Source organism: Cyphomyrmex costatus, unplaced genomic scaffold (genome assembly GCF_001594065.2).
Source record: "Cyphomyrmex costatus isolate MS0001 unplaced genomic scaffold, Ccosl1.0 scaffold3982, whole genome shotgun sequence".
Lineage (NCBI taxonomy): Eukaryota > Metazoa > Arthropoda > Insecta > Hymenoptera > Formicidae > Cyphomyrmex > Cyphomyrmex costatus.
In genome coordinates, this window is record NW_017278188.1 from 1 (window position 1) to 12658 (window position 12658).

The window sequence follows — 12658 nt, forward strand, 5'->3', positions numbered from 1 at the left end:
CTTCAGGAAAATTATTTGGAACATCTGTCAAATCTTGTATATATACATGTCCAATAATTTCCAAAATTCTTTATATCCATTAAAACTGTGTTTATTGAATTATTTCTAGTTGCTGATCGTTCTTTTCTTAATTTTGGGGCTTTTTCAGACACTTTCGATTTATAATCTGTCCATGTCTGCAAGAAAAAAATAATTATTAGAGTAACTTCAGAATAATAATATAAATTTGATAACTGCAACTTAATATTCCTTATATATTGATTAATTTGAATATTTTCTGGTTCTTATTTAATTTTAAAAGGACTCAATTAAATAAAATAAGTGTATATGATAAAAAGCTACGAGTCACACACACAATCAGTAGATGTTAAGTATTAATATTTAACAATTCTTCAACTTAAATTACAATTTGAACGTTTCAACTTACCACTAGGTCTTCAATGTTAAAATAACTTTACAGTAAATTTGTAATAAAAATCTTTAACAATTTTTAAAAATATAAATTGATAAAAATCAAGCAACTGGTCTAATCATTTGATAAAATCTAATCATAATGATAAAATGTTACTTCTTTCTTCTAAGAACATTGTTGAAAGTTGCCCGATTGTAATCACATGATTGAAAAGGTTGAATAAGTTAATATCAAAATTAATAAGTTAATATAAAAATTCACCGTTGGAAAAACGTCATTCTTCTCACAGTTAAAAAATTCTTAAAAGTGCTATTGCAATATAGTATAGTAGTTAGCCAAGAGTGAATACATTCTCGTAGCTCTTTATTATGTACTCTTATTTTATTTAATTTTATTTTTAATTGAAATATTCTTTCTTTTTTTTAAGTTAATAATTAGATTAGGTTAAAATATGTTTTTAAAGATCACCATCATAAATACTTTGTTAATAAAAGTGTGAAATATATAGAAATATATAAGAGTGGCTTTAAAATTCCTTTAGCTTTTATGCAATAATAGCAATACTATATTAATATTAATACTATATTAAATTATAGTGTTTTAAAAGTTAAATCACCTTAAAAAACGTTATCTACATATTGTACAATTTTTCATGATTTTACATCTTTTCTTTTACATCCTTTTCAGATTCTTTTGTTCCGTGCAATAACCGTGTTGAATGAGCCTAATATTTCATCGAAATCAAAGGTGAGATACTTTGATTGAGAGAATTTCTCAGTTTAACGCGTTCCTTTTACATACTGAACAATGACGTCATTATTTGAGTATGAAATACTCAGCTCACTTCAGACTCATAGCGCGTTTCTCTAGCTCTGCCAGTGAAAAGCGCTATCAGTTTCATTTCATTTGAGTGTAAATGGAAAGCAACTAATGTATTCTTAGATCCATTTAATTGATGTTTTTATGTAATAATAGTTCTTATTTAAATTTACTTTGTGAATAAAGAGACAAATTCAATAAATCAATACAAATTTAAATTGAAAGTGTTTGTCTACTTTATTGCATTACCATTTTAGAGTATTGTCACAGCATCGTATAAAATATATATAACTTATACATTTAAACAGCGTTTATGTTTTTTTCTTATATGTACTTCTTACAGTATTTGCTTTAGATCACAGAACAATATTTGCACATGTTATTTGAATTGTATCTTTAGTTTATCACGTATACATCACAGGACGAGAGCTTACGTATAATATATATATATTTTTCATATTATATCTTAGAAAATACCTGATACGAAAAAAGTTATATATTTTCATAAAACATAGATACGCGATATGAAACATAAAATATTACTTATATACTTATTGCATTATTGCATATATATAGAGTAAATTAAGGTAAGATGGCTAAACGGATAAGATGGCTAAACGCCATAGTCTTTCAGAACGACTACAAAAACGCTCTACTTAACGATTATTAAAGAAATTACAACCTATGGCCATCTTATCCGTATGGCCATAATACCCTAGTTTACCCTATATTACTTCTAGAACATAAAATATTTATTCTTCTGATTAACGATAACATTTTGTAATCTCTTTCATGAAACATCTTTCATTTGATAAAACTAAAAGTTTATATTTAAATAACATAATGTTCCTTTTTAATACTGTTAAATTTCAAGAATATAAAACATGAAAAATTAAATAAGAATATATTATATGCATATACAAAACATGAAAAATTAAATAAGGATAAATTACACACATATATTATGTAATTTCATATATAACATGTTAAAGCAAAACAATATTAAGAAATTATATGAGAAAAATATTCTGATTAAATAGATATAAGTACTCATCCAAAATGGCATTTTAGTAAGATCAAACAGATTTTCTAGTTAACAATCAGTCTTACTATATAAAAAGTAAAATGTCATTCTGGTTGGGAGTTTTATTGATTTACTAGAACATTTTTCTCAGTGTAACTTTAATTTTCATTTAATTTTGAAATATAAAAAAGAGATGTAATTTTCTCTTGCTGATCTTGTGTTAAATTATTCTGAGTAATTTTGTTCATATTTATATGAGGAATGCATACAGGAATTTGAAGTAGCTTTTGCGCAAGTTCCGCCAATTCTCCATATTTATGTTCTGCTACTGTCCAAAACACTATTATAGCATCAATGTTTTTGTCAAATAATTTCGAAAATATTTCTGTTTGTGATACGTATTTCATATACTGTGTCATACCTTCTGCTGACAAATTATCAACGAAAAATTCTTCAATTATATAAGCATACTCATCGGTTTCCATAAAAATGCGACCTTTATATTTAGGATTTAAGCAATTACTTGCTAAATGAATAGGATTGATAACAGTTTTCAATGTATTGCTAAGAATATCAATATATTTTGTATTTTTATTAGATTCATGAAACTAATATTGAATAGCGTCTGCAATATTGCATTTCTTATTTAACACTTTACTTTTCAAGCTTTCAATTTCCAGTGATAATGCAATAAGTTCTTTAATTTCTTTCTCGAAGGCGTCATCAAATATCAATTGCAATATATTTGTGGCAACCTTAAAGTTCTGCCTAACAATTTCTCTTATACTTTTTATAAATTTTTTAAGCATGATTCAAGAATAGCACGATAATCGTTCCATGAATCAGAATTATATAATACGATATTTTCTCCTTGTAAATTTATAATCTTCCATTCAATGCACTTGCATACTCCTAATAATTTATTTACTTTTGTTATTAACTCAGGATTAATAAGAAGCTTTTGTATTGATTTTATATATTGCGTGTGACATTGAAAAATCAAAATTTCAGTTTCATTGGTTTTGATATCTATATCAATTCTAATTTTATTTGGTATTATTACTCCTGTATTATGAATAATCGTGTAAATTTTCAGTTTTATATTTTCGTATGTACATGTTATACATTTACGAATAAATATGTCTAAAAGCTTCAATTCATATTCGTCAGTTTTGATACACTTATTTATATCAACAAACATATATTTGTTTTTAACATTGCGAAGTAGATCTATTATTGTAAATTTGTCAACTTTTAACAATAATAATATCGGAACTAATTTACTTTTCAAAGAAAGTTGCAAAAGCTTTTTGATGGATTTCATTTAAAACGTCATTAAACAAATAATGAAATAATCATTGTCAGGGATTGCATAAGCAGGTCTAATAACGTTCAAAAAATGTTTAAAGTATACTCTGATTCCATTATCTTGAAATTCAATTTAGAGGTCACAAAAAAATATAATAAAGCCTCATCTATTTTTCGACGGTCGCTATTCGTGACATTATCAATAAATGACTTTAATTTGATTTGTCGTTTATTAGTCCTATTTGTTCCAGCATCTTTCTTGCATATTTGTAAAAATTCAAAATTTACTAATAATTGTTGATCTTGTTGATGTGTTACATATACCTGCAAATTAAAAGTATTTAGTTTTATTGTATATACAAAATACATATATAAAAATTAAGATTAATACATATATATATTTGTAAATGACAAATTATATTTTCTCGAATTATCTCTGTATCTAAATAATGGATCTAGACACGGAAATAATCCGAAACATATGCATTATTGATAAGATGAATAATACCTGTGAGCTTTTAAGCAATTAATTGCAGTATTCTTCAAACTTTTATTGCAAACTTTGCAAAATGCAATTAATTTTCCTTTGTCATCCCTCTTTTGAATAAAACCTCCTTCTGTCCAATAGGAATGTTTAGGCTTTCCACCTTTGTTCATTGTTTGTACTTTTAATCTTGTGCACATTAATTGAATACTGCATAAATTTGTTATGCAAAATGTTTCATTTCAACTTATTGCTCTGTGTGCACCAGTTCAGACACTGCAGACAAAAAGAACAGGCCTAATATCTACATAAAAACATTTGATTAAAAATAAGGTTATGTAACGTATAATACATGTATGAAAGTAAGGTGTAACATACGTCAGAGGTATCATACGTAGAATACATATGTACGATACACAGGGTATGATACGTTCCCAACCCTGCTTACAAATGCATTGCTAGTTTTCGTGCCTCAAGATCTTGAATTTTACGCAACGTCAGGATGTTCATCTAAAATTAAATCATTATTTTGCGTTGTTTCAAAGTAGTTTTTTTCTTTCTTTTATTAAGAAAATGATAATTGTGTTTGTACGTAGCGTTCAATTGATAGTATTAATAAGTAAAAAGTATTCGTATTATAGATAGGTTATTATATGTATTATTACTCTAGTTTGTGTAAAATTATTATGTTACTTACATTATCTGTCATCTTCCTTTGATGCTTTTAGATTACTGCAACTTTTTTTGCTGTGATTGAATCTAACAAATGATTAAGATTGAATCTAAAAATTATTAAGATTCTTACATATACTTCAACATCTTTAGAAAGTATTTATAACATTATGTATTTAAAAAATTTCTATATAAATGTTGTAACCAATTTAATGCGCCTAGTTTTTTTTGAAGAAGCGTACAAAATTTATGATTAAATTAAAGCAATATTATAGAATATTATTGAATATCCTCCGTAAGTGTCCTCACCTGACTCTTTGGCTTGGATCTTCTCGGTCATCTTTCGTCCTTGCAACATAGCCCAGCCAATAGATGAGTCTGTTAAATGATGGGTCTTTTGCGCATCACTACAAAAATCTTTGTGCATTTTTATACCTAAAAAATATAATAAATATCCATAAAGCAATTGTTTTTTATTTAAAGCAATTTGTGAAACTTTTAGAAAAAAGAAAATTTATCTGAAATGTAATAATGTAAGCCTTCTAGAAACTTACTAAAGAATATTTACGATTTCTCACATTCCACATCAAAATCCATATATGCTATTGAAATCGTCTTTTCCACAAAGATATGGGACAAAATAGATGATCACGCGGAAATGGTTCACAATCCTAAACAATATTTAAATATAAAATAATAAGTTATATAAATACTATATAGATATACGATTTACTTTATAGATATACGATTTTATACGAAAAACGTATTAAAATATAACCAATTCTTACAACTTATTATATTCTGTATGCTGCTAAAAACATTTCGTTCGCAACCGCTCTGCATTTACTTATTTAAAACTTCTAAAAATAATTTAGGTTATTTCATCTTAATCCTTAATCCTTAAGCCCGACGGATTTACGTTTCTTAGGTTATTTCGTCTTGATATCAAATGTGATTGTAACCAATTGTAACCGGACGTAAACTTTAATTGTATTGTTAATCGTGCATGGACCATAAGTATTAACGTAGAAAGGTGGTCACTTCTCAGTTTATGAAAACTTCCGAGAGAAAGAATCGATGCTTGCTGTTTCCGTTCCGCCATTTTGGTTCCGGCGCAGTTTTATTTGTGTGTGAACACATGATACGTTTCCGGTTGTAACTGTTGGCGAATTCGACAGACTGCACTAGTGCGCACCAGTGCGCACTGAGTGCGAACTTTTTTGGTGCCACGCATTCGGAATGTGCGCACCGTATCAGTGCGCTTAGATTATCGTATTCGGCAAATGAAAACTGACCTAGTGTAGTGCTGAATTTGTATTCGGACCAACCGAATGAACCGAACGAGTGCAAGAAATATTGCACTGACATTTTTGTCAGTGCAGTTTGGTGTTCGGACAAATAAAACTAGTTAGGCAGCAAAAAATTACAAAATGGATAAAGAAAGAATATTATTTATTATAGATAAATTATTAGAAACAAGTAGTAGTAGTAGTGATGATGAAAATATGTTGTTTAATAAAAGAAGAAAGGCCGAAAATTAATTAAAAATAAGAATATTAAATTATTATTATTATTATTATTTTATTATTATTAATTATTATTATTAATTAAAAATTAAATTATTAATTAAATTATTAATTAGTGTAGTTTTGCACTCGCACCGTGTCAGGGCAGCATCGTGTCAGAGCAGCATCGTGTCAGAGCAGCACCGTGTCAGGGCAGTACCGTGTCAGGGCAGCACTAGAATCGTGTCAGTGCATATATATCGAATGTGCCATATGTAAATAGATGAGAAATTTTAATTGGTTAATTCGTGACGACGTGATGCATTTAGTGGAAACGCACCCTAATAGGCGAAATCCTATATATAATTCTAAGGTTTTATGTTTGTTTTATAATAAACTGTATATCATTATCGGATGTTGCTGACCGTGTGTTGGATATAGTATTTTTATAATAAGTTCTTATAATAAGAATTCAGACAATGTGGTTACAATTTTTGATTGGTTGCTGAAATCTACCATATGTAATAGCTAACCGCGAGTTTAAAGTTGCAGAAATTATTGTTTTTTATATAATCTGACATACGAATAAACAGATATTAATGCCAGATTCACGCGTGTTTTATTTTCTAACTTGTCTATGCATTCTCTACAGTAATTACAATATATTGCTGTTATTATTATTTTTTGCGTACTCTTAATATTTATATATATATGTATATATACATGTTTATTTGAGAGCTTTTATTTATTTATTTATTTCTTCTCTGTGGATTGGAGGGTAGCGGTATTGTTTAGTGTGTATGGGTTGATTATCGGTGGTGGCAATTCTATGTTGTACCGCGTTTGTGCAATCGAGTTTATCGCCCGAAAGTTGAAATATGTCGTTGTATTTATTTATTAATTTTTCAATGTATTTTAATTCCTCCTGGTTTAAATGATCGAGTCTCAGGGTGCAGTTACATGGAGTCAGAAATAACGGAATGGAACAGTAACGGAACATTGATAGAAAAGAGATAGGATTGTTCTACCTTGTGATAGGTGGGATGATATGCTCGTGTACACCAACTTACACCAAAGTACAAGCTCATATTTACTCCTCAGTGTACCTATGAGAAACAAACATAATATTGTTATTTATAGAAAGTCACATGTACCAATCGTTTTCTCCAACACTACTTAAAAATAATAATGTCGATAAACGTTTCCCTGTTAAGCGATTCCTCAAATTGTTTTTTATATTTCCGGCCTTTGAGAACAGACGTTCTGCAGGAACTGACGTTGCTACTACGGATAAATATTTTACAGCGATTGGATACAACGTTGGAAAAATATGTTTGGATTTTTTCCAATATTCTATTGGATCAGCTGATGTTTAAATAACCGATTGCGATAAATATTGTTTTAGCTCAATATTATTATATCCTCATGAACTTGTCGTTTTGAAGCTACTATTTCTTTATGTATCTTCCAAAAATCATTCGATGGTTTATCTCCTTCAACTACATTTGCCTCAGTTTCAGTATTTTTGTTATTTTGATCACTTAAATCGATATCAATCATATTCTGAATATGCTGTATAGCTGTACTTAGTGTTAACGGAATTTCGAAATGAGTTTTCTTAAATCGGGGATCCATCAATGTCGCAATTGCTAAATGGGAAACAGATTCGACGTGTTGAAATCTTTTATTTAATTGTATAAGAATATTTTCTTTAAATTGAACTCCCGTATTAGTAATCGGATCATACTTTTTAATAGTAAGCATCATATAATGAACTAATGGTATCACGAGACTGCTAGTCGCGTAAGTATCACCACTAATAGTATTTGTAACGTATTCTATTGGTTTTAAAATATGGACTATTTCTTGCAACGTTTCTACATCGTCCCGGACTATCATATTAGGCGCTTTTGGACATTTTAATAGCATATTATTAATGTAATCTTTTAATTGTAGAAACCATATAGAACGCTGAATTCCATCTAGTTGGAACTTCTTGAATTAACTTTAATGCATTTCCTTCCGTTTTTCCTTCTAAAAATTGTAAGCGCCTTAATTCATCTGCAGCTATAACACTTTGTTTGGATAAAGTTACAATATTTTTGACTTTTGCTACAAGCTCTACTAAAGAAGGAGTAGCTTTTACAGCATCAGGATATACAAGTGATAGTGTATGAGCAAAGCATCTTAGATGATTTTTTTTCCAAAAGTATCAGTGATGGCTTTTACAATATTTGCTGCATTATCAGTAACAATCGCAATAATGCAATCTATACCTATTCCCCAATCTTTGCAAAGTTGCATCAAGGAGAGACCTATGTATTCCGCAGTATGACTTTCGTTTAGAGGTATTACCCCTATTATAGTGTTTACAAGTTTAAACTCGTCGTTCAAATAGTGAATCGTTACGCCTATATAACTCTTTACAGAAACATCTGTCCATATATCAGTTGTAATTGTTACATGCTTTAGTTTCTGGAAACGACTTTTGTATACATTTTGAAGCACGGAATACTTATTATCTAAGAGATTCGTAATGGTTTTTCTGCTGGGTGGAGTATACAGCGGCACAGCCTTTTTACAAAACTGCAGAAAGCCAGTATGCTCAACTGTTGATAGAGGTAGGTTGTCAACTGCAAGCATGTACATTAAACTATTAGTTGAGTTGAAATTTCTCCACCTGTAAAAGAAAAAGAACAAACGTTTCAACAATAGTGAGACTCGAATATGCTACCATACATCAAGAATGAAATAATAACGGGCATGAAATATTCACTGCGGTAAATTACGTATTTTTCAATTGAATGCAATGAGAATTATAATTCGCAATGAATTTAATCGGAACACATTTGTTATGTTAAACATCCATTACAAATTTCTCTACACGAAACATAATATACAATAAAATAAAATAACATTTAGTTTTTATATCTACATATATTTAAAATATTGAAAAGAAGTTTATAAAATACAATGACATGCACGCACGCACGCACGCTGTCTAAAATATAATTTGAAATGAAATTTTATTTCAAAATCACAATTTAATTTGTTTAATCAAATAACTCAATTGAAATATTAATCTTGGCTCTTGGTATATCTAACAAAAAAAAATATTTTATACCTAAAAATTATATTTTCACCATTAAAATCTAAAAAATCTAAAGAAAAATAAATTCAAATTAAGCATAAATGTTTTAAAATACCTTTATAAGATTTTATCTTTTTAAAGGCTTCGTCAATATTCACATTTCTTATCTTTATCTTTCTTGGACAGCTTCTAGTTGTCATCTGTAGAAACAAATTCACAAAAATATACAAATACAATTAACAGATCATAATTTACAATCTAATTGATGAATATTGAAAATTAGCACTGTCATTTGCCATATTTGTTGAGTATAATAAATAATAAACGAATTAAAAACTATATATGGGCGAGTATATTTTAATTCATCATCGATTAATCACATTATGCGCAAATACAGCTTTTATGAAACAAAATTACATTTGCGTACAATGCAATTGATTAATCAATTAAAAAAACTCATCCTATTAGTTATGTAATAATACATGGTTGCAAATAATACTTATGCTAAATATATGATAGATCTGTTCTTTTTGGCTGAACTTTTGCACCGGTACATCTCTTCTTCTTCAACATGGAGAGAAAAGGAAGAAAGATGTACTAGTGCAAAAGTTTTTCCAAAAACAGGCTTAATATTTTTGGAACTTATTCCAAGTATTATATATTACACCATACAAAAATAACCTAAACCTAACCTTTAACTTTTCCAATCTTTAATTTAGGAATCTCAAATTTAGCCCGATCGCTACTTTAGACTTTATTTGAAAAAAACAATTGATTAATGCTTAGAATATAATATTAAACATACATTTTTATCCGTATTCAGTACGTTATTCATTGTTGATGTTCCTTCTTTAGGATCATCAGGATCTGATTCATCTGTTGTTCTCAAGGCATGCTGTTGATCGGTCACAATTGAATCTTCACTATTAATAAAAATAGTATGTTTTCTGATTAAATGTTGCATCAGATTTGTCGTGTTTCCGCCGTGTTTAATTAGTTTTGTACACAACTTGCATCTTGCACTTAGTAGTTCTTCTTTTATATAATGATTCCAAACGCAACTCTTAACTTTATTTCCTTTCTTAACATTTGTACTCATGTATTTCGATTACATTTTATTTCGATAATATAAGTAAAATATTGATTACTACTCTTATGATAAAAACTAACTTAACTGTTACAAATATTTACTACATGAATGAATATTAATGAGAGAATGAATACTTAAAAAGGATTCGGTGCATATCGACTGCAGCGCTACTTTACGGTCGAATGCGCGTTATACCAGGGCATTTATTAATACTGGTTGCGCCTATCTAGTTTCTAATAAATCTAGGACTCTAGACTTATCTCCTGTTCAGATTCTCACCCGAGTGCTCCCCGAATGTCATGTCATCCTTGTTTAACGTTTGGTAAACAATAAGGATAGAAGGATACCTGGATGGCACTCGGGTGAGAATGGTTGTCTTTAACAAGGCCCAACCATAATCGATATCATTAAAAAGAAGATCGATGTACCGATTAATCGAATTCTGAAACATCGAACCAAGCATCGATTATTGAGCGGAAAAAACATCGATTTTTCTATAATCGATGAAACATCGCCCATCCCTAGTTCGGGTGCTCTTCATTGTATATTTTTGAAAGTGTTGCCGACTTTGACTGTGCATTGTATCATACAGATGCGTGTCCGCGGTTGAGCTCGTCTCGATTGTTTGTCATTTTGCATCTTTTGACGACCTGGGCTTTCATGACGCGCGTTATTGCGGCGTGACGACGCCGTAGACGCAGGCGCCCGGAGACCGGTCGAGCAACGCCATTCTCACGGTCATTGCATCATCAATTTTTGAAATGTGTCAACTTTAACTGTGTGACTCTCATATATATCTTTTTGGGTATGACTGGCCACTCATAACGGAACCTGGGCCAACTAAATTAAGAAGAAGAAGAAGAACTGAGATGCGCAGTAGTCCAAAATAGCAGCTGCTCCTAAACCAATCACAATTTTGTCCAAAATTGTAAACATATATGGCTGCTATGAAGGTGTCTTTTCACGAGCTGCAGAAACTGGCCGTTCAAGCGACAAAAAAGGTTACATGATAAAAATTGACGAATAGCAAGCGAATATGACGCTTGCTATTCGTTAATTTTTATCACGTGACCTTTTTTGTCGCTGGAACGGCCAGTTTCAGCAGCTCGTGAAAAGGCACCTCAGAGTTACTGTATATATTAGGTTAGAAGTGATCAAAAAGTAACAGTTAACAACAAGTTATGAAAAACCACTCGACCGTGACGGACGCGTTTCGGATTGAGTGCTTTCAATCAAATATTTCTAAAAGTGTTGCCGACTTTGACTGCGCATATCTTCTTCTGGATGCATATCCGCGAACTGGCTCAACTCGTTCGTCCTGACGTGCGTTATTGCGGCGTGACGACGTCGTAGACGCAGGCACCCGGTATCCGTTCAGACTATGCCTGAATCAACTGTACAGAAAAATCTTATCACAAAAAATTAAGAAGTCTGAAATAAATTTAGAAAGAAATTTAATACATATAAATAAATGAAAAAATTATTGATTCTTAAAAATAACAATTTTTGTATGTTTATTCCTTATTCGTTTTACAGCATCATTTTTCCTTTACATATATGATGTAACCTTGTTAATAAGTATAATCTTGTTATTAATTTTATTAATTGTTTTCTGTGTTCAGCTAATGGTGTTTGATCAAACATATGTAGCACATTTCCAAGTATATTATTTGGTATAGTATAAAGAACTTGTACTGTTAATTTTGTAATATTAATCTGAGAAGCAGTTAAGTGTTAATGAGATCTTAATATTCTTTCTGGGGTAGTACAAATTTTTATTACATCTGATGACGCTCTTTTAAGACCTCCTCTACATTTACGATCTTGGAGCCTTGAATTACTTTCTGTTGTTGTAAGCAATGATTTACATTGTTCGCATTTTATACGTTTTTCAACTCGTCTAGTAATAAATCCTGAAATATTATGTCTTTGACATGTTCGGTCAAAACTGGAATGCTATCATGGTTAATATTATTGCATATTTCATCTGTCTCATCATTTTGATCAATGATAGAATCGATTCCATTACTTATTGATTTTTTAACTGTCTGTATACAGGGAGGGGCATTTAAAACAGGTCACCTGAATAACTCGCTTGTTTTTGACAATAGAAGAAAAAGTGTCAAACAAAAGTTGCTTGGTTTCGAGGGGCACATAATGTGATGTCAATAATTGTTTTTTTGGTGGAGGCACTAAAAAGATATGAAGGTCACCTCCACTTTTTTAAATGGAATTATGTAATTTCTTTTAGAT

The 12658-nt window shown here is 29.9% G+C and overlaps 1 protein-coding gene across 1 annotated transcript; it reads right to left on the bottom strand.

Annotated features, from left to right (window-relative positions):
• Positions 1-8798: 8798 nt before the first annotated feature.
• LOC108777008 (uncharacterized) lies at positions 8799-10497 on the bottom strand. Its single transcript, XM_018543789.1, has 3 exons — positions 10121-10497; positions 9431-9515; positions 8799-8904 (listed from the first exon to the last, which is right to left on the bottom strand). The coding sequence occupies exons 1-3, from the start codon at positions 10412-10414 to the stop codon at positions 8873-8875; spliced, it is 411 nt and encodes a 136-aa protein (XP_018399291.1). The 5' UTR covers positions 10415-10497; the 3' UTR covers positions 8799-8872.
• Positions 10498-12658: the final 2161 nt, after the last annotated feature.